Source organism: Chiloscyllium punctatum, chromosome 23 (assembly GCF_047496795.1).
Source record: "Chiloscyllium punctatum isolate Juve2018m chromosome 23, sChiPun1.3, whole genome shotgun sequence".
Classification (NCBI taxonomy): domain Eukaryota; kingdom Metazoa; phylum Chordata; class Chondrichthyes; order Orectolobiformes; family Hemiscylliidae; genus Chiloscyllium; species Chiloscyllium punctatum.
The window spans coordinates 75770628-75794822 of NC_092761.1; the positions used below are offsets into that span (position 1 = coordinate 75770628).

Sequence of the window (24195 nt, forward strand, 5' to 3'; positions counted from 1 at the left end):
CAAAGGCCCTGTAGACAGAGTCAATCACATCAGACACCTGATGGCATGAAGCCTCCTCTCATGTGTCTGTGCAAACTCTACAGGCAACTGTTAATGTGGTGAATGATAGCAGCCATTCCGTTTCAGCTGAGTGCAAAATGCAGGCTGTAATGTAGGGAAATGTGGCAGCCATTTTGTACAGTGGCACTGTGCAATAGCAGTCGCCCTACCTGTTTCTATATTGAATGGTGCCATGACGGCTCATTGCAAGGCTGAATTTCTTGCCTAGTCCTTGAATAAGCACTGATAGACCATCTCTACAATCATAGAGTCATAGCACAGAAACAGACCCTTTGGTCCAACTCATCCATGCTGACCAGATGTCCAAAATAAATCCAGTCCCATTTGCCAGCACTTGGCCATATCTCTCTCAACTCTTCCGATTCGTATGCCCATCCAGATACATTTTAAATATTGTAACTGTACCAGCATTGACCACTTCCTCTGGTAGCTCATTCCATACGTGCACCACCCTCTGCATGAAAAAGTTGCCCCTTAGGTCCCTTTTAAATCTTTTCCCTCTCACCCTAAACCTATGTCCTCACAATTTGGACTACCCACGCCAGGGAAAAGACCTTGTCTATTTACCCTATCCATGCCCCTTATGATTTTATAAATCTCCATAAGGTCACCCCTCAGCCTCTGATGCTCCAGGGAAAACAACCCCAGCCTGTTCAGCCTCTCCCTGTAGCTCAAATCCTCCAACCCTGACAACATCCTTGTAAATCTTTTCTGAATCCTTTCAAGTTTCACAACATCCTTCCTTACCTAGTAACTCTGTCTCTCTCTATATCCCAATAAGAATTATGTAATGACTAATCCCCATGCATTAATCTCTTCTTTTCTCTATTCCACCCCACCCTCTCACCCCACCACCATTGCCCTGTTTCTATCACTCTGGTGACCCCCCACACTCTCCCAGTTGTCGCAGTGATACATGCCCCCCACCTCGTTGGAAATAAACCTGTTGGACTGTAACCTGCTATCATGTGACTTCTGATTGAATCAATCTGCAACATTCAGATGATGTTGTTTGATGGAAGACTGTTTGCCGAGGTAGTGTACTAATTCTCGGCTTTTCCTTAACATAGCCCAGAAAATGAGGAAGAGAAGGCTGGATTTAATGCTTTATCCATGAGTTGTGCTCCGAAGACTCCATCCAATTTGTAGATCACCATTTTATTCCAAAACTACGACCACTGCTACATTAAAGACAAGGGCAACAGATAGATGGAAATACCACCAATTGCAAAAATCCCCTCCTAGTTACACACCATCCTGACTTAGATCAACATCACAGGTTTCTTCACAAAGTCTGGGTCAAAATCTTGGAATTTTCTCTCTTAGAGCATTGAGAGCTTGTATACGCCAAATGGACAGCACTGGTTCAAGAAGACAGTTTCTCATGGACAGCTAGGGATGGGAAATAAATACTGGACTCAGCCAGTGGTGACCACATCGCATGAATGAATTTTTTAGAATGTTTTGCCTGAGGTACAGTTTGAAGGGCTTATGTCCGAAATGTTGATTCTCCTGCTCCTCAGATGTTGCTTGACCTGCTGTGCTTTTCCAGCACCACACTCTCAGCGCACATTTTGAGTGATTCTACTGCCACCAAAGGGCAAGTAAAAACTGTTTTGAAATCCTGTTTTTCCAGGGATGAAGCTGTAACGCAGAATGCCAGAGTAGATATCGGGGACCTTTGAACCTAAGCATCATGACTTAGTCTAATATTAATATAAATATTCATATAAATATTTTGTTACCTCACCTTTTTGCCTTGGTATGAGTTAGTACCTCTATAATTAGTGTACGACAAGACCAATATCAGGGAGTCATGACTTGGAGAGGCCAGTGTTGTAGGATTTAGCAGTGCTAAAGGTTGCAGGGCACAGAGAGTACAGAGGGTTGGAGTTTAAATAATAAATGGGATGGATTTGGCAAACAGAATTTTTAGGGTGAGGGTTAAAAATTGAAAAGGGACATAAGGGGCAACTTTTTCACGTAGAGGGTGGAATGAGCTGCCAGAGAAAGTGGTGGAGGCTGGTACAATTACAACATTTAAAAGACATCTGGATGGGTATAAGAATCAGAATGATTTACAGGATCAAGTGTTGGCAAATGGGACTAGATTAGTTTAGGATATCTGCTGGGCATGGACGAGTTGGACCGAAAGGTCTGTTTCCATACTGTATGTACATCTCTGTCTATGACTCTACAATTTCGCAGTTGTTGGGGGTGAGCGGCAATACCACTTATCAACAATAGGTGGCGGTGCGGTGCCTTGAACGAAAGAGCCGAGCAAAGAACAACTTGTTGAATGGTCAGCCAGAGAACTCCTCAGAACAGAGGCCAGCCATAAAATAAAAATAACAAATCCTCTGCTTAAACACAGCCGTCTGCGGATAATGAGGATGGGAAATACGAGAAGAAGCCAAACACCTTTCGGGCCCCTAAATTTGAGAAGCACAACATTTCGTAATAGGACAATACAGAGCTGGAGATGGAGGTCAGAGGTAAGTGGGCACTGTGATGGAGCAGCTGGGCTCGTTTGAAAATTTCAGTCAATTGGCAAAATGAATTGTCATACAAAACAGGTCGTCGCAGCCGCTTTTGCTTAAAAGGTTGTAAACAACTTTCATTTGGGTTTCAATTGAGCTTAATGACAAACAGGGTCAATATTCAGAGATCTGAGCAATAAGTTTGTACTGATCTGGTTTCTGACTAACAGCTGGTCGCTCTCCATCTCTCTCTGTTACCTCTGTGTGTGTGTGTGTGTGTGTGTGTGTGTTTGTGTGTCTCCATCTTCCATTATATAATCGGGACTGTTACATTTTGGATGCTGTGGGAGTGACAGTGAGGGATATTCATTACAGGCAGAGTGTCGACATGACCCAGTTCAGGTCTGATGTAAAACCAGCGATGCTTCATGTCCCCGGCGTCAATGAAGATGCTGCGTTAGTGATTCAGCGGCAGACATCCAGCTCGCTTGCAATGCATTGTTTCAACCACAACACCAACTCGGCGCTGTTGTCCTGCAAATCTCTTTTTAAAAATTGCCATTTCAGTTGCAATGATATTTCATCAAAATAAAACAACCAACCAAGAACCAAACCGCTACAATCGTTTGCCTCACAATATAAATACATCAGTCCTTTCACTCCTTTTCAAAACTGCTTTAATCAATCATAGATGCGGCAACCGTGTTTAATTTCACTGCATTCCAACTGATGGGTTACATTAACTGGTTATCAGTGTGTGTGTGTCTGTTCATTAACAGGGAGAAAAGATTGATCTAAACATCTGCATTTAGTTAGCAGTACAGGTCTGTCCGTTTGGAATAATCTTTGTTTACAACATACTTAAGATGTTTTCACTACAAGTTACAGAGCCTTCAGAAAGACCATGTCAATGTCATTGGAACAAGTGGAATCTGTGTACATTCCGGACCTATTAAGATCCACAGATTGCTGAAGCACGCTGGGGAAGATCATTGCTCAAGTTTGCAATATTCGAAAGACGGGCGAACGCTGGGTAGTTGTTGTGACATCTTTTTAGTGCCTCCCCTCACTGAACAGGAATGAGCCGCCGCACATTTCGGTGTCTCTCTGTTTCGGCTTCTGCTCCAAAGCCCGACTTTGAAAGCAATGTAACGATTTCACACGCGATCTCGCCTCCTCCTGCACAGTGGAAGACAGATGCCGGGTTCCGGACGGTTAGGAGTGTGAAGGGGGCTGTCAGACTGAGGGCATACTGTTCCTGTCGAGTGCCCCACTCACTTCACCTCTCGCGGTTGGTGCCTGGACTCTCTCAATGCCAGCTCTGCCTGTGCTCACTGTGTGAATGTGGCATCACCGATTCCCGGTGATTTGAGTTTAGATAACAACTGGTTTCCATTCAGCGTGTGTGTGTGTGTGTGTGGGGGGGGGGGGGGGGTGTACATAAAATACAAACAACCATTTTCGCTATAAGCAATGTTCACACTCTATGCCCGGCAATAAATGCGAGTGGCTGGCCAGATGTGTAAACGTTGAGGGGGGTCTCTTTGATCTCGCTGAGAGACAGAGAGATTCCTAGCCCAGAGCAAAGACAGAGACTGTACGCCCAAAGACGCTCTGTCAGCGATTACGCATAGAGAGAGCAACTTGATTTTAAATGTGACTATGAAATCTTTCGGGGGGCGGTGGTGGGGGGAGATGGGTTAATCCCAGAAACGGTGAAGGGGAGAATTTGGGGGTGGGTGTGTGTGTGTGGATGTGGATGTGGTAACAACTCTAAAGTGCATCAGGTTAAGAGGCTGAAACCTGGACTGGGACCAGAGTCAATCGCCCCCCTCTCGGCGTGTGTGCTAACTTTTCCCAAGGTCCGTGATAATCATTTGGATGGGGCGGAGGGGGGGAGGGATTAAAGGGGGGGGGGGGGGTGTTGGATGTAGGCAAACCGCCTCTAAGTGGTGGAAAGACTACATTATATACATACACACACACACACACACACATATATATAAGGGCCCACATCCAATAAGCATTTTCCAGGAGGTACCAGCCCTGATTTGCACACCGTTTACACACATGACAGAATGTATATAAGGCATTAGACTCAGTGCACACTTCACGCCGGTACCCGAGGTAATGGAGCGATCTTATTCCAGAGGTGAATCTGATGTTCGCGAGCATCGCGCATGCTGAGAACAATCTTATCTGGATTTATTTTCCAAGAGCAAGACTTTCCTGGCGTTTTACAGCAAGGATTCTGTGCTGGGACCCTCTCACCCCCTCCCACCCTCCCTTGATTATTTTCGCGTTTTGAGAGGATTGTATTTTCTGAAGGGAAGATGTTCGGGGCAGCGAGAGCAGGCGTATTTGTGGCGTTGCTCCTCGCCCTGCCCGGCTCCTCTCTCTGCTTGGAGAGTCAGCTGGTCACTCCGGTCAGAATGGATAGCGCCTCCAGCTTCTTGCAGAGAGCCCGGCAGCAGGATGTCGGCGGGGGCAGCGCCGCTTTCCTCATCCGCGCCTTCGACCAGGAGTTCAACTTGAATTTGGTGGCGGACTCGAGCTTCCTGGCGCCGGGGTTCACGGTGCAGTCGCTGTCCGGCTCTCCCCGGGCTGCCTGGGGCGCGACTCTCAGCCACTGCTTTTACTCGGGCTCGGTCAACGGCGAGCCGGGCTCCTTCGCCGCTCTCAGCCTGTGCGATGGCATGCACGGCGCTTTCCGCTCGAACGGGACCGAGTACCTCATCCAGCCGGTGGGCAACGACAGCAGGCGCCCTCCCGGAGCACATACCCACAGCACTCACCTTCTGCGCCGCAGGAGCGCTGCAGCTTCCTCGCTCAACGCCACCTCCAGATGTGGAGTGAGTGGGACGTTTGCAAACATGGAAGTGCTGGAGAAATTTAAAGGTCTGTAGTGTGTGCGTGTGTGTGTGTGTCTTTTTGCATCCTCTCTCTCTCTCTCTCTGGAAAGTGACACTTCGATTTCCAGTACATTTTCCCTCAGAAATATTCTGTCTCAAAATGTCCTGCCGTTGCAAATAGCAACAATCCCTGCAGGGTCTGCTGGCTGGGTTTGTGTCTTTAATGTCAGTCGAGATGCTGCAGCAGACTGGGAACAGAGATCATCAAAGGTTTGGGGGGGGGGGGGGGGTGGCAGGGAATCTCTGACAAGATGCTCTACGCCAAATCCATCTCTCCCTTAGCACCGTCACCTCTGCCTTAATATGGGTAAAATATTTACTGTACTGAGTGCAGCAACACGCCGAACCCCCCCCCCCCCCCCTTCACTGCACTCCCCGAGTATCTCAGAATGCGATCGCTGCCAATGGGTCTGTTTTTATTTTGCAAAAGGAGATGTTTGCACAGAACTCCCGCGGCTCCAACGGTTCCCAGAGCATTCTGTTTTGTGCTTCTAGAAAAGTGGGACTTCATCTCCCATTGCAGCAGCTGCGTGTGTTTGTGTGTCCCTCCCCCAAGTCGTTCTCTGGTCAGCGGTGGTCTTTGCTGAGCTGAGGTTTCTGGGCTGCTGTCCATGATGGCTGTGACTGTATATAAAGTGTGTGTGTGTGTGTGTGTGTGAGAGGGGGTGGGGGTGGGGGAATACACGTGATCCTGCCTGCCAATGTGTGATTCCCCTGCATTGCAGCTGGAAACATCTGGTATGCTGTTGCCACTCCCCGCAGTGCAGGAGGGAGCTGAGGGAGTTTTCAAACGCTCTGGCTGATCAGGAATCTCACAGCCTCCCTTCTTCACTGCAAACATCTCCCCGGTGAATTACTGACAGACCAACAGCGGACTGAAAGCCCTCCTTTGCTTGCTAATACTATGCCCAGCAACGTTCCAATCGCCATCCGTTCAGAAACACGTTTAGTTTCAATTTAAAACTATCGGTTGTTAAATGTGTTTGTGGTGGGGGTAGGGGGAACTTGCCTCTAGTCCCGTCAGGATGCCAGCTGCAATTATGTCCCATCAAACATTGGGAAGATTAAAGCTATTGCCTCCAGGCTCCAGCACAGCCGTCAGATACTTGGCACTGATTCCATCGCCCTCCCTGGCCACTGTCATTTTACACACTGGGCCCCGATTCGGCAACCTCAGCAAATTCTCTCCTTCACAGCATTGCCGACTTACGTCTCGTTCCCATTGTTCGCCTCCAGTTTCCCTCAGCTTATTTTCACTGTTGAAACCCTCAATCGCAGTTTTCGACAAACTATTCCTCTGGTCCCCAGACTCCCATCCTCCGCTCAGCTGCTGCTCCGCCCTGACATACACACACACACACACAATATTAGCGCCTAGTCCACCACCTTCGTTTCAAACCATTTTTAAAATCTGGAATACATGGTTTTATCTGTCCCTTTCTCTGTACCCGTTTCCCAAGATTTCTACATCCTTCCAACTCTGGCGTCTTGTCCTCTCCACCTTTAGCCATCGTTATCATAAGCTCTGAAATTTCCTTATTAAACATTATGTTTTTGCCTCACCATCTTTCCTCATGTAAAACCTATCAATTTGACTTGGTTTGATAATTCTTTCTCTGAGTCCTCATTGATCAGTTGTTGGCTTGTGAAGTGCCTTGGGACATGCTCCTATGTTGAAAGCACTACACAAATGTAATCTGTTCTTGTTGTTGCTCAGGTTGTGATTGTTCACTACCTTCCTGTCCCCAACACCCTCCCTGCAGCACACCATTCCTCCCTTCCCCAGACTATCCAAGCAGACCAGTACTTGAAGCTTTGTTGACTTAGTAACCATCTGTCTGACAAAGGAATAAAGCAGGAACCATTTTTGATAAACTCCATATCTATCATATCCCAAAGTGGGACCTACTCAAACCTTCTTGCTCAAAGGTGGGGACACTATCACTGCATCAGAACACCTTTCATGAATTTTTTTTTCAAATCTGACCTGTTCTGAGACACCTCCAGGATAAGTGGGATTTGAATGTGGACCTTCAGGTCCAGAGGTAGGGACACACTAATGCACAACAAGATCTTTCTTTTATTTTAATGATGCCCTAATCAACCTATTCAGTCACATTATTAAACATCTCTGGTAAAGGTGGGACTTGAACCCAGAAATCCTGGTAGGGATTTTTTTTTATAACCACAGGAATCCTCCCTTCTTACTCATATATAAACCTTATCCTTTCACCAATTCATATTAGCTGCACTTCATCACAACTAGAACATACATTCAATTGAAACAGTTTTTTTCAACATTTGCAACATTCGTAAGATTCATCATTATTTCACCTAATGGTTTGATGATATTTTATTATAGAAATTCTTCAAACTTCGTGTTGGTATAAAGTACTCCACCATCGGGCTACTCTCTTATTTGAGTGAGACAGCTGGTGATGGTTTAACATGTAGGTCACCACATCTCAGATGAAGAGGCAGGTTGAGAAGGAACATCTTTCTTGGTAATCTCAGCCAAGTAGGAACTGAACCTAAAGGACCATTTTGATGAATGCCTTCCTTGTCACTTAACAGTACATTGAATCTCTTTTCTCCAATTCAAGGTAACCAGACTAAAATTATAAAATTGTGTCTGCCCTCTAGTAGCCAAACTCAGAGGGCAGAATGAAGGATTTAATTAAGATTAATTAAAATCCTTCTGTAGTTTTGTGAGAATGACTGTGATGTATATTGAGGCTTTTAGGAAAGGATTCAAATAACCCTTCTCTGAATTTCATATCACTCAATGCATCAAATATTAATCAGATTGGTTCATTTTTGCTGAGAACAATAATTTTGTCAAGGTTCTTTCGGAGAAATTTAGCTGGTTCTTAACTGGAATAGGATTAATTTTTAAATGGTGCTAATGTTATTCTGTTTATGAACCATTTATGATTTAGCCATTTCTGATATTATCAACTGAACCAAATTAGCAACTTCTTGGATAACTTAATGTGGAGATAGAGTCATAGAGGTCTACATCACAGAAAACGCACCTTTGGTCGAGCAAGTCTATGCCAGTCAAAAGCAAACATGTAAACACTCTAATCTCATTTTCCTGCATACAACCCATTGCCTTGTCTGCCTTGTTATCACAAGTAGATGTCCAAATACTACTCAAATATTATAAGGGTTTCTGCCTCTTTCAGGTAGTGAATTCCAGACTCCCACCACCCTCTGGGTGAAAAGAAATTGTCCTGACATCCTGTCTAAACCTCCTGCCTCATATCTTGAATCTATGTCCTGTAGTTGTTCATCTGTCCACCAAGGGGAATGGTCTCTTCCTGTCTACTCTATGTGTTGCCTATCATAATTTTATATATTTCAATCATGTTCTCGCTTAGTGTCCTCTGCTTCAAGGAAAACAACCCCAGTCTATCAAAACTCTCTTTATTATTGAAACTCTCCAGCACAGGCAATACCCTGGTAAATCTCCTCTGCACCCTCTCCAATGCAATCACATCTCAAATAAATAGTGGATTCCAGAGCTGCTCATAATTGTGTTGTGTATTGCAGTTGTTCAGCCACAAATTCCTGAACTTTGTTACATTGCTTTGACCTTGCCTGGATCAGCAGTTGAGATGCAACAGTTAACTTGAGTCTTGGTACGAGAGCAAATAAGACCCACTGATATCCCTGCTCCAGATTATTGTCCACTATCCTCAGCAGAAAGTAGGAATACCTGGGTGAGGAAGAGGTTGAATTGAGTGTAATGCCTATGGTTGCTTAAATGAACTGCCAGCAGTTGCTGTCTACTTCACTCATGAAGAATGGCTCAACTAGGGAAGAAAAGGAAGAGGACTGTCTGGCCAAGTGAACTTTGTCTTAGTATGAGAAGGTACCTAGAAGAAAAAAGGAAAGTGAAATTGTAATTTATATTGGAGTATAGGATGAAGAGTTACTTAAACAGATCTCAATTCTCTATCCAATGAAAAATGCACTGGAGTTATTACACTAGCAAGTAGAATATTAAATTTGAAGGATAACTCTTGACATTGTACTCAAGTGCATTGTTGCAGTTCCTTACTAAACAAAGAGGGCGCTATAACACATTCAGTGCTCACAGAGCTGAGCAGATCACTTAAATCCTTTCATTTAGTTGACAAATTAAAGTCTTCCATCTTTTGTTTCATTTCTCTAATTCTTTGCCATCTCAGAGGTAGCCGCAAGTATCAATCATTCCTTAAAACTAATTATACTTTTGATGAACACAATTGGCAATCTCACTCCAGATGGTCTGATACTGGACTCAGTTGCTTTGATTAAAGCTTTAACTGGTATTATGGATTTCAGTGTAATTATATACCTGGGCATTTAAACAGGGCAGGCTTGCATTCTGATTCCTGTCAACAATTATTCCAATATATTTATTGATCTTGACTTTTGGAAAATTATTTTTAACACATTCACCTGTCTTAATGATCTAGCAACTTCGTCTTGGCATTGCTGGTAGCTGCATGCAGTGGTCCTTTGGAGATCTGGTAGTGTTAAATGCAAATCAATCAAATCTAAAATAGTATTGTTATCATCGTTGCATACCAATATCATCAGCAAAATATTCCATACAATAAATTTTATTCAAGTTTTATCATTTAGCATGAAGATTTTTTTTGTTTGTGAGGTGTACCTTTAAAATGAATGTCCAGTTAATGAAGATCACAAATTGTCTCTTTGTACTCGATATAACCAGTACCAGATTCTGGCTAACATTCCAATTTTCTCTTTTTAAGCATCCCATACCATGGATCCTACACCTAAAGTGGAACTTGTGGGTAAAAAGGCCAGTAGATCCAAGCGTTTTGCATCAATACCCCGTTTTGTGGAAACCTTAGTAGTGGCTGATGAGTCCATGGCCACATTCCATGGTGATGATCTTAAGCACTACGTCCTAATGTTAATGGCAGTGGCCGCCCGGTTATACAAACATCCCAGCATATTGAACCCTGTCAGCATTGTGGTAGTGAAGTTTATGGTCATCAATCATGAAGACAAGGGTCCAAAGATTTCCAGCAATGCAGCACTAACTCTGCGAAACTTTTGTGCGTGGCAGAAAAAATTTAACAAGGCAAACGATAAGAATCCTGAATACTATGACACTGCAGTCCTTTTCACAAAACAGGTATGTTTCTTTGTCCCCTTGTTTCTTGTGATTGATGACATGTCACTGAAATGTTGCTCTCTGTTATCATGGTGTTTTTATCAGTGCATTCTTCTTGTCTGTGCAGATATTTCTTCATTGTGATATGGAATGATTCTCCTGCCTAAGATATGTCTGTAATGTCAGTTCTACATTGACAGTGCAAGTATCACTTTCCTCTGCTCCATTCTTTTCATCCTGCTCCATGAAGAATTTGACAAGCTTAACCTTTGAACCATGTTACAAAATATACTAGACCTCGCTTGCAAAGCACTGCAAATCTGTTAATGTCTAATATGTACTGCAGCGTGGTTCTTTCTCTAATGGAAGAACATGCGTGAAGCTTCCACCATATATTTACAATCTTTTCAAAGAAAATGATTCACAGAGAATCCAGCGCAATCCTTCTTGATCATATTTTTCATTCACATTTTGTGGAGCAAAAGAGATATTGACTGACATTTCAGTACTTTACAGTTGCATAATCATATAAATTCAATGGTACATACACTGAAGGGAAATGTTAACTACAGGTCATTTTGCTACAAAGGTTCAATTTTCCATTTATTAAAATAGTCTTAACTGCATCTTTTATAGTTGTTCAGAGTATGTACCAGATGCAAACCTCTTAGCAGCATGGGAATAAATGAGGTGTTTAATTGGCATATGCAGGCTAAAATATTTTTGTTTTATTAGATCAAAACTCAACATGCCATAGCAGCTTTCTATCACGACCACTGGAGTACTGGCCCTGAAACTGATAGCAGTTCTTCTTCATTAGGATAGCTTGTGCATTTTACCCTGTCAATCATTAACTAGTAAAGTCTCCTCATGCTCACAAAACCAGTTTCTTGATGGTTCGGTTATTAAGGGGACATGTTCAGATTAGACATTTACTCAATTAAATATACACCAGGTTGATCTTAAATAGTAATGCTAAATCAGTATTTAATTTAATCAGATAATGATTAAAAACCATATTAAGGGCTGATGTGAAATTGCCTAGCCAAGTGAAGTGAAGCAAGGTTGATCATTCTTTGTTCTTGGTGTTCAGACTCAATCAATATAAATCATATTAAAAGTTCCTTCTTTGCTCCTTTTCTTCCCTTTTTTACATCTAATTCTGAGTACAATTCCTTGTACTCTATGAACATCTGCCTGCTGAAAAGGTGTGGTGGCACAGCAGTTGTGACCCTATCTCTGGGCCATAAGGTCTGGATTCAAATCCTATGTCAGGATTTTCTGGGCACAGAAGTGTATCATAACAGGTTGAATTAAAAATAAATTCAGGTGGCACTTCTCCATTCTAGTCATTTTAAAATAACCCACACAAAGAGTGTCAGCAGATCATTCAGCTAGGACCGTAAGACAATAGGAGCAGAAATTCGGCCATTCTGTCCATCGAGTCTGGTTCGCCATTCAATCATGGCTGATAGATTTTTCAACCCCATATGATAAACCAAACTCAGTTCTGTTTTTCGTCAGTGCACATGTATAGCAGTCTCATTGGGCAATAATGAAGAATGGGACATTGCCTGATTTCACTTTCCACTCCCAAGCACAAAGGTACTGCAATCAGCTGTAGCTTCTCTGGCAAAAAATCTGGGCTTCTTGCTGCGATGAGAGTCACAGCTTTCACAGAGGTGCAAAATTTGTATGGCCATAGATGTTGCTTGTGCTTTTCTTGACCTACTAGGGTTTGGTATGATGGATTAATTGATATATTCCAACCTTCTAACCTGCAAAGAAGTGAACAAGATACTTAAAAACTCCAGTCAAAAGAAGTGTAGGTTAGGTGATTGTACAAGAGAATTGGATTTGCTTTTATAATGTATCTCTGCAAATTTCTTTTCACAGCAGATGTATGTGTAGGTTCTGTTTCCTTTCAGTTTCAGATGTAAGTTCACATCTGTATTTCTACACTTTCTGATTACTTTTTAACTGGCAATAGTTTTATCTCAAAATATCAGGAAAAGTCAGGAAAATAGATAACTTGTTAACCTGTTTCCAGGATTTCTGTTTTCTATCTTCAGGACTATGTTATCTCTGCTCTGTTTTGTTACTGTACACAATCATCACTTTCCTCCCTGGAATATATTCTTCATTACATGCTTTACTGGCTTTGCTCCAGGCTTGAAACAATCCACTTTGCAACTCTAGGATATCTTTTTCTGATGCATTCCAAATCAGCATTCAAACTAAAGTGTAAAACAGCAGATGCTGGAAGTATAAACTTTCTAAGAACACATAAAATAAAACAAAAGTTGCCATCTGTTTAGCTGATGTTCAGGCCTAGGTCTTGGTTATTTTAGAATCAATCCTCATAAATAGCCCTGTGATGTAATTTGCACATTATCTTGAAAGCGTTAATAATATGCACAAATCTTGCTCATAATACATTGTATTCTGTAGTGTCTTAGATATTTCTGCAATATGCAAATGGAACCAATCCATTTAGCCACATTACTTGATTTGAAACCATCCAGCTTGTTTAGCCAAGATATACAGCTGTTTACAAACCCCAGCATAATGCAAATAGTAATTCTTTATGCTGAAATTGTATGAGAGGGGTTGAAGATTTAAGTGAAACTTGGAATAGGTTTTGCGATAACTTGTATTCTTGTGGTAAATTCTTGCCATAATCCCAGAGGACCATAACGTCCTGTTGCACTAGAGAAAGAGAGACATCTGATGATGAGTTTACATTGAATATCATCATGCCTCAGGCAAGGGAAAAGATTGAGAAGGAACACCTTCATGATAGCCTCAGCTGGTACGGGAATTGAACTCATAGTATTAGCATCAATCTGCTTTGCAAGTCAACCATCCAAGAAACGGAACTAATCAATCCTCTTATTCTAGAAGGATAAAGTTAGAGAATCATGCAACACAGAAGGGGATCATTTAGTTGATTGATGCAATAATTGTTGTGGCTGGTTCTTCAGTCATCTAAGTCCTATAACACTGGGAATGTCCTGAAACTGTGGGTATTGTCAATTTTTTTCCCTAAAGCTGAAAATTGTGGGTGAGGAGGCATTTATGCCATCTCTTGGTCACCCATTGTCCATTGAATGGGGTGGCTCGGTGGCTCAGTGGTTAACATTGCTATGCCACAGCACCAGGGATGTGGATTCGATACCAGCCTCCAGTCTGTCTGGGGTTTACACATTCTCTCTTTGTCCATGTGGGTTTCCTCTGGGTGCGCTAGTTTTCTCTCACAGTCCAAAGATGCATGGGTTAAGTGGATTGGCCATGATAAATTGGCCATTGTGTTTAGGGTTGGATTAGCCATGGGAAATGCAGGGTTACAGGGTTACGGCGGGAGGGATAGATCTGGATGGGTTGGTGTGGACTTGGTGGGACAAATGGCCTGCTTCCAAACTGTTGGGGTTCTATGAATGCAGTCTACACATGTACCACTGAATGGGCATTCATGCCCATTCTGTGCGAGGTTCAAAACAAGAAATTAGACTGCCATAGAATCTGTTTACAATTTGAAGTAAAGATGGGTGTAATGTGAGCTGTGCAGGCTTCCTTCATTTGAAGTTGGTGGTGAACAATATGATCAGTGCTACTAAAAAGAACTGCTGGCGAATAATTCACAGAAAGGTTCCAAATTACTTTTCATCTTTCAGTTTCACTATCTCAGACAAAAGCAGGAGAAATACGACAGGTCAAGCAGCATCTGTTTAAAGAAAGTCAATGCTTTGAGTGCTGTGCTTCTCTGGTTTCAAATTCACAGTTCTTTCTGTTTATTCCACTACATCAGGGTTTGACTTCTTTTCCCACTATTGGTCTGCTGTTGTGCTAAGCCTAATTGATCCAATTCCCTGTCCTCACTCAACTGAGTGGCCAATTATTACATTCATGTGAGGCTTGTAATCTCAGGATGGGTCATGTTGTGTGCAGCCAAGTGACATAGTACCCTGCTCACCTCTTACCCACCATGAGCAGAACTGCAGCATTTTCCAAAGTCTGCATTTGTTGTGTGTTACACGTTTGTTTATTGCACTTCAACCAGATGGGCACAAAGAAAATGACAAAGCGTGGGGGAGCATACTAATTGAAAGATAACCACAAACTCACTGCTTTAGTTTACTCATACAGTAGAATAAATTTACAATTAATTCTAACATTGTGGAATGTAGCTTATGATGGAAAATGGCAATCTCCCAGTTCACCTCATGTGTAACTAAATTAAATTGCACTTCTGTTACACACAAAGAGATCAACTCGTTATGGTGAAACTCTGAACATTAATTTTCCAGTCTTGAATCAGTAGAACACGTGTCAAAGATCAATGGAAACGTAATTCACAAAGTGTTTAATTTCTGTTTCTGCAACAGCTAGAGTGTGAATTTACATTATGTGATATTGCCGTGCTTAATATATTAAAGTCAAACTCTTCTTATTTAGAAAGTTAAAGTATTGGACAAAATAATGCACTAAGTGCTTTAATTAAAATGTAGAAACCTGGAAATTGTGATACATGACCTCCCTTAACTTTCATTTCCACAGCCAGGGCTCTGTTTTAATGTTTAATGTTCATTAACAGTTTGATGCCCTGCAGGGTCAATTGCTTTAGTGTTAAGAAGTTTCTAAAATGTGACTCGACCTTCAGCTGTAAGTTAACTAGTTAAGCAATTTTCTAGCTTCTCTGGCAAAGTGAAAATATTCTGAGAGACAATCACTCCTTTGAAATTGACTCCAATTTACATGAAAGCACTACTCAGATAGCAATTAACAAAAGTTCCTTCATTTACAGGGAAAATTTTGCAATTCATCTTTTGTTTAGGCAGGGGTAGATGTTGAAGAAGTGATTTTTGCCATATTGGCAGCATTGGCATAGTGATGTACTTATTTTTTGACTTATATATCAGGATGCATGGTTATACCCTGTCTATATTACTGTACCATCATGCTGCGAGAGCCAGCTCTGTCTTTTTCAAAGCTCTGGAGGCAGCACTAAAGATTGAAAATTTAAATCTATAGTGTGGCTGAATACCAATGCTACCACTCATGCCCCCCAAGGATGCATTCTTAGCCTCCTACTGTACTTCCTGTACAACCATGACTGTGTTGCCAAATTATGAATGAATGCCATCTGCAAATTTGCTGATGACACCACCATAGTTGGACGAACATTTAACAATGAGTCAAAATACAGAAGGGAGATGGAGAGTTTGGTGACATGGTGTAATGGGAACAACCTCTCTCCCAATGCCAGCAAAACGAAAGAACTGATCATTGACTTCAGAAAGAAAGGAGGATAACACTCCCCTATCTACATCAGTGGAACTGAGGTTGAGAGGGTAGAGAGCGTCAAGTTTCTTGGAGTGACGATTACTGACAAGTCCTGGACATCCCACGCAGATGCAATTGTCAAAAAGACAACAACGACGCCTCTTCTTCCTCAGGCAGCTCAGGGAATTTGGAATCTCTGTAAGGACCCTCACCAACCTCTACAGATACACCGTTGAAAGCATACTGAAAGCAAAATGTGTCACATGGTGGGCTTGCTCTTAGAACTTAGGGTATAGAATCTCAAATAAAAGCAAAATGCTGCAGATGCTGAAAATCTGAAACAAAAACTGTAAAATGCTTGAGAAACTCAACAGGTCTGGCAGCATCTGTGGAGAGAGTTAATGTTTTGAATCCAGCATGACTTTCCTTCATTGTTCATTTCTGACTCGAAATGTTAACTTTGTTTCTGCCTCCAGTGGTGCTGCCAGATCTGCTGAGTATCTCCAGAATTTTATGTTTTTTTTTGTTTTAGAATATCTTTTTTTTATGACTGAGTTAAAATTAGCAAATTGCTGCTGGCACCTTACTGCTAATGATCTCCTGGCACTGCCAGAATTTATTTTTCAGTAAATGCCAGGAACACCACAAGATGTTCAAATTAGTTGACTTTACATTTGGTGAGCTTGAAAGTAATGTACACAGGGTCTGAGGAGTTGTAGTACCTGTGGCATCACTGCATCCATTCATAATGTGGCATAATGTGACTTTCGTGTAGCAGCACTTGGCAACTCAGACATAAAGTTAGTGTAATGTTGCATTTTGACTCATGAAAACCTATGCCACACTTTATATTTTGTTTGTCAGATGGTCTCACTTCCAAGTTGCAGTTTATCTTACAAAATGAGAAAGATGTAATTGACCTGAGCAATTGAATTCAATCAGCAGTGTGTTCATTTGAAGATATTCAGACCCATTGGGAGTGTTTGAGTGATCACAGTAGGTTTACACACATTCTGACCTCCAGAAGCCATAAGAGGACAGCGTGTCTGCTCTCTTGACTCTGTTAATGTGCACACTTCAAAGTGAATGCAGATATCCTTGATCTGAATTTATTGCACGGGTCTTAGAGTTCTCCACCCTACTGAGGAGATGCTGTACAGAGAAAGCTTTTATCTGGAGTGCAACAGTAGAAACTTAGTAAAGGAGCCAAAGTTTTAAGAATTGTGGACACATAGTCAATTTACAATTTACCCTAATGTTAAATGGTCTACAAGAATATCTCATTTACAGTAGTAGACATAGTTCTGGAAACCACTACTCATGATCAAAGCAAGTTTCATTACTTAAATGCATATAATATCAGCACATAGATTCCGAACCCAAGATAACCCCGAATGTAAACAAAGCACAACAAATACATCTTCTACATTTTCTGTGAGCCAAAGAAGACAGGTTTTGTTTTTGCTGACTGCTCTACAATAAAGCAACAAAAAACAACACCGAGTCATGGTCAGCATGTTTTGTGAAATTGATGTCCCCTATTTTCACTCAAGATTCTTCTCATAACATGGTCAGGTTGCCTGTGCTAATCTTTATCTTGGCTTTGGACCTTTGTCTTGTTACTGGACAGAAACTTCTCTACTTTAGCCTCTGTCTTGTGCTTCCTGTGGAGCCAGTGACCACTCTACCTGGTGGGAATGCCATGTGGCATTATCTCTGTCAATGGCACTCCATTTCCTAAAATAATTATCATTAGACTATTCATCTGAATACATATTTCTGTGGCATACATTTCAACTTGGACTAACTTGTTGACCTCCTTGTACTTGTTGACGTACATTGGCTCCTGGTTAAGTGTCACTTGAAATTTAAAATCTCATTCTCGTTTTCAAATCCCTTCATTTCCTTGTTCTTCCTATCTGTCTAACCTCCACCTGCTTTACCACCCCAGAAATCTCTGCTCATTTAACCAAGCATTTGCTCAACTGCCTTAATAGCCTCTTATGTACCTTGATGTTGCTTGATATTTACTTTTGTTAAGCACCTGGGGATATTTCTCAGCGTTAAAACAAAGCTAAAAATAATTTAAGTTATTGTTACAGTATTGCAAATTTTCTTTCTGTTGGGCTTTTAACATCAATTCCATGGGATATTACTAGAATACATTAGAGGTGCTAAAGAATATAAAATTAATTTTGTTGTAACCATGATTGCTACATCCTTTTAATGTGCACATTATGTAAAAATGGCTGACACTTCAGTGTAATTATTACAATTACTATACGTTCATCATTTGCCCTGAAGTATTCATGACAACTTGTGAAAATGAACTGGAAGTAACTTTGTGAGTTCTTTGATATAATAACAAAGTGACCATCGTCCTACTAGACCAGAGGACTATTCCCTCATTAAAGAGAGACAACTGATGGTGATTTAACCTGAGGGTCACTATGCCTTAGGCAAGGCGAGAGCTTGAAAGTGAAAGTCCTTCATGATAACCTCAGCCAGTGCAGAATTTGAATCCACACTGTTAGCATCATTCTGTATTGCAAATTGGCTCTCTGGCCAACTGAACTAACTGACTCCCTTGACATGTTTGACACAAAATATATTCCAAAACAATTTTATGTATTCACAAAGTGTGACTGTTGACTCTGCAGCTGTTATACTGCACTCACTGCTTTGATACTGGCATGATGTGAAAAATAGTGAAAATGAACAGCATTGAGTTTGACCTTTCTCATTACTCCCTCAGCTTACTAAACTCTGACAAGCAATAGAATGTCTAACATTGGAAAAATATCAACAGTTTGGTCAATTAAACATCACTTAATTTAGCATTAAAACAGGCTGCTTACAATCCTCTTAATGCTCATTGCTAAGCCAAGAATTGTTTGAGATCTGATACTGTGTCAGAATATGTACCAATTTTTTATAAGCTTGTAACTCCATATTCGGAACCTCAAACATATTTTACCATGGGGGTTTAAGTTTTGTGAACAATTTTCATGTTACTTGATCAGGTCAGTCATCCAGTGGCAGTTATGGCTGACAATTTAGTACAAATTGTATGGCTTTAACAGGTTGGCTTTAATTACATGAACATATCAAAATCGTCTATCCCTTGTTTAACATAAGTACATATGAAATAAGTGCAAGAATAGACTCCTCAAGCCTGCTCTACAATTCGTTAAGATCTGAGTTTAATTAGCTAACTAAGAGAAACAGTGAGTAATTCCACACTAATCATGGTCGAACCAATTCTTTTCCTGCTGCATAAATTGATATTCCTTTCTCTATTTGGTTTCTTGTGTCTGATAGCTGATGAATGTGAAACAAAACAAATGCCAACTTTGTGTCACTTTTTAACAATGTTTCAATTCTATATTAACATTATCAATAAGCCAATAACTAAATTGTAACATCTATTGCCCTTTTCTTCTGAGACTCTCCTGTAAGCCCTTGATATGGATTTTCCAGCCGGGGAAACTGCCTGTCAGCATTGATTCTGTGAAACCTCCAAATTTTATACATTTCAATTTTCTTTTAATCACATCTTTATTCACATTACAATCTCAATTTTTAAAGGTTCCTGGTTACTGATTTTGTTTTTGACAAAGCTTTGCCACGTAAACATATTAGGTTTTTTCAAATAGATTAAGCCAAAATACTTCTTTCGCTCTACAGATGCTGCCAGACCTTCTGAGTTTTTTCAGCCATTTCTGCTTTTGTTTCTGATTTCTAACATCCACAGTTCTTTCGTGTTTTCCTGTTTAGGGCCAAAATACTTGACATGAGTTGAATGAGTATAAGTGTTCACAAATTCTTCAATCTAATGTGACCTTTTTATCTAAATATAATGATCAGAAGTGTGTTATAAATGTATCAGTAGTCAAAAGTTGGAAGAAAGGAATAGGACTGATTAGGGACTAAAAAGTGCAATTTACACATAGGGACAAGAGATGTGGCTGAAGTGTTAAATGAATGCTTTACATCTGTTCTACTGATGAGATGGTTGGAGGTTAGGCCATTGTGATGGAGGAGACAACTCAGTCACTGGAAGTATTTACAATTGATAATGATGGAGTATTGCAGAAGCTGTCGGAAGTTCAAGCTGCGAAGGCAATGGGGGCAAATGAGGTGCATCCAAGGGCACTGAGAAAGGGAGATTGGAACTTTCAGCAGCATTGATGATAATTAATCAATCTTCCCTTGATTTGGGGAGATTGAAAAATTATCATCAATGTTTTTCAATCTGTTTTCCAGAGGACTATGGAATCACAAATATTATGCCCTTGTTCAAAGAAGTTTGTAAACATTGACCCAGCAATTACTCAGTTTATCATGGGTGGTGGGGCTGCATCTAGAAGTATTTACTTAGGATTGAGTTAATAGTTATATTCAGAAGAATCAGCATGGATCTGTTAAGGGAAACTCATGTCCAACTAATTTTCTGAAGTCTTTTGAAGAGGTCAACAGGGTTGATGAGGGCAAGAGTATTGATGTGCTGTACTTGGATTTCCAAAGGGCATTGATACAGCACCAAACAACAGACTTATCAGGAAAGTGATAGGTCATAGTTTAAAAGGGACAGTAGCAATGTAGATATCCAATTATCTGAATATTAGGAGACAGAGAATAATAGTTAATAGATATTTTTCCAGGCTAGATGAAGATTTGCAATGGAGTTCCCCAGTATTAGGTAAGTATTAGGACCTTTGCTTTTCCTGATATATATATATTGGTCTATAGCTTGGTGAGTAGGGTAGAAATTCAAATTTTGAAGAAGACATAAAATGTGAACAAATTGCAAACTGTTTGGAAGACAGTATAGAATTACAAAAAGACGTTGACAAGATGGGGGAATGGGCAGATGAAATTCAATGCGGAGAAATGTGAGGTCACTTCTGTTCAAAGAACACAGAGAGACAGTATAAAAGTAACATGTACAATCAGAAGCAGAGTGACCTAAGTATATATGTGTGTAAGTCATTAAAGATGGGAGGACACATGGAGAGAACTGTTAATTAATCATTGTATATTCTAGTCTTCATTTGTAGGTGGATAGAGTTTTGCTGAACACACAAGGTATGGACCTTAGTTTGGCGATTATGTCCACACTGGGAATCACCATTTGGAAAGGCTGTGATTGCATTGGAATGACTTCAGAAGAGGTTTACAAGAATGGTTCCAAGAATGTGAAGCTTCAGTTATAAGGGAATGTCTGGAGAAGTTGGGACTGGTTTTCTTGAAAAGATGAATCCTGAGATGAAATTTGATAGGGCATTTCACAGTCATGATGGGTCTGGACAGAATAGAAAGAGAGGAATGTTCCTGCTTTTAGAAAGACCAAGAAGCTGAGGGCACAGTTTTAAAAGTGTTTTTAAAAAAAGGAGGAAATGCAAACTGATTAAAACGTTTTCATCAGTTTTGGAACAGGAGGGACCTGTACTGATGGGACGGTCTTCACCTGAACCAATCTGGAACCAGTGTCCTCATGAAAAGGATAAATAGGGTGGTCACCGGGACTTTAAACTAGTGAGTCAGGGAGAAAGGAAGGGGAAAATAATGGGAAGTATGATGGTAAATAAAAGGGTAAGCAGCAAGTTAACGTGTGTGGGACGGTTTAAGTACAAGACAGACTATGAAAGAAGTAAAATGGAAGGATAGCTCAGGAGATGTTATTAGAGATATTGGAAATTGTGAGGGAATGAAAGCTAATGTAAGGGCACTTTACCAGAATGCTCATAGCATTCATAATAAGGTGAATGAGTTACCGGCACAAATCATCATGAATGAATATGATTTGGTAGCCATTATGGAGACATGGTTACAGGATGGTCATAACTGGGAGTTAAATATCTAGGGTACCTGACTACTCAGAATGACACACAGGGACTTGGTGTAGCTCTGGTTTTCAAGGAGCTGATCAAGGTGGTGCAGAAAGATGCTGAAAGTGTGTTGCTGGAAAAGCGCAGCAGGTCAGGCAGCATCCAAGGAGCAGAAGAATCGACGTTTTGGGCATGAGCTCTAATTGAGAATAAAGTTGAATCTATTTGGGTGGAAAATAGAAATTCTAAGAAGAAAAAAATCACTGATAGACATAGTCTATTGGCCACCAAATAATAACATCACACCGGGGCGGGCAATAAACAAAGAAATAACTAATGCCTGTAAAAATAGCATGGCAATTATCATGGGTGATTTTGTGTTGGCCAAGCTAATGGAGCTAAGAATAAACAAGTCTCCTGGTCCTGATAGAATTCATCTCAGGGTACTAAAAGAGATGGTGGGAGAAATAGCAAGCGCAATTGTGGTAATTTTCCAAAATTCGCTGGACCCGGGTAGTTCCAGCAGATTGGAAAACAGCAAATGTGATACTGCTGTTTAAAAAGGGCAGTGGACAAAAGATGGGGAATTATAGACTGGTTAGCTTAATTTCTGTAGTGGGGAACATGCTTGTGTCTATTATCAAGGAAGACATAGCAAAGCATCTAGGTAGAAATTGTCTTGTTGGGCAGATGCAGCACAGGTTCATGAAGGGCAGGTCCTGCTTAACTAATCTTTTGGAATTCTATGAAGACATAATGAGCCTGGTGGACAACAGGAACCCAGTAGATGTGGTGTACCTAGATTTCCAAAAGGCCTCCGACAAGATGCTGCACAAGAGGCTGCTGCATGAGATATGGATGTATGGTGTTACGGGTAAAGTATTACATGAATAAAGGATTGGTTGACTAACAGGAAGCAAAGAGTGGGGATAAATGAGTGCTATTCTGGTTGGCAATCAGTGACTAGTGGTGTGCCTCGGGGATCAGTATTGGGACTGCAGTTAATTGCAGTTTATATAGATGACTTGAAGTTGGGGACCATGTGTAGTGTGTCAAAGTTTGCAGATGATACTAAGGATGAGTGGCAGAGCAATGTGCAGAGGACTGTGAAACTTTGCAGATAAATATTACCCACTTTAAGTGAGTGGGCAAAGGTCTGGCAGATGGAATACGGTGTTAATAAATGTGAAGTCATCCATTTTGGAAGGAGTAACAGTAAAAAGGATTATTACTTGAATGGTAAAGGATTGTAGCATGCTGATATGCAGCGGGGCCTGGGTATCCTTGTGAAAGAATCACAGAAGGATGGTCTGTAGGTAAAACAGGTAATTAGGAAGGCAAGTGGAATTTTGTCCTTCATTGGTAAAGGGATTGAGTTTAAAAGCAAAGTGGTTATGTTACAGCTGAGGCCACACCTGGAGTACTGCATGCAGTTTTGGTCTCCTTATTTGAAAAAGGATATACTGGCACTAGAGGGGGTGCAGAGGAGGTTCACTAGGTTGATTCCAGAGTTGAGGGGTTTGGCTTATGAGGAGAGGCTGAGTAGACTGTGATTAAATTCAATGGAATTCAGAAGAATGAAGGGTGACTTTATAGAAACGTATACAATTATGAAGGGAATAAATAAGATAGACGTAGGGAGGATGTTTCTACTGGCAGATGAAACTAGGACAAGAGGGCATAACCTTAAAATTAGGGGGAGCAGACTAAGGACAGAATTGAGAAGGAACTTCTTCACCCAGAGGGTTGTAAATCTATGGAATTCCTTGCCCAGTGAAGTAGTTGACTCTACTTCAGTAAATGTTTATAAAGCTAAGATAGATTTTTTTTTGAGCAATGAAGGATTTAAGGGTACGATGAGAGGGCAGAATGTGGAACTGAGGCCACAAAAAGATCCTGCTCCTAGTTCTTATATTCTTTTCAAACAGAAAGTCATTCAGGTCTGAAGTGCACTGCTTATAAGTATGGTCGAGACATGCTCAATTAATGTTCAAGAGGGGATCGAAAGATTATTGAAGTAGAAACAATGTGCTGTGTTATGGACAAAAGGCAGAAGTAAAAATGCTCAGGGAGCCAGTGCAGGCATGGTAGGCCGAATGGCCTCATTCTGTCCCATAACAATTCTGTGATTCTATATTAATTAAATTAATTTTTGCTAAAATATCATTCATTTTTAGTCGTTTGGGAATATGATTTTTATTCCTGGAGGGAGTTTACCTGTAACATCATTAAGGCACTCTTACTATCCAGAAATGTCTTTCAACTAATTTAAGAAATGTATGATGATTGTTATTTTTCTCAAGAATATCAACAAGGTTACCAGGCTTGGTAAAAAAATTGATGCTAAGATGAAATTCACATCTTCAGAGCTTCACAACAGCCGAGAGATCTATTTGCTTCCAGTGGTTTAGTTTCCATCGTACCAATGTAAAGTAATATGATTTTGATGTTAACAATACCTTAAAGAACAGCAACTGACCTCCCAGCTGAGA

The 24195-nt window shown here is 41.0% G+C and overlaps 1 protein-coding gene across 1 annotated transcript in view; it reads left to right on the forward strand.

Moving 5' to 3' along the window:
* The first annotated feature begins 4532 nt into the window (after positions 1-4532).
* Positions 4533-24195, forward strand: part of LOC140494151 (A disintegrin and metalloproteinase with thrombospondin motifs 15-like) — a 49858-nt gene continuing 30195 nt past the window's right edge. The window contains exons 1-2 of the mRNA XM_072593219.1: positions 4533-5438; positions 10222-10610. Coding sequence (XP_072449320.1) covers positions 4874-5438; positions 10222-10610 — 954 coding nt within the window. The 5' untranslated portion in view covers positions 4533-4873. The remainder of the gene's footprint in view (positions 5439-10221; positions 10611-24195) is intronic.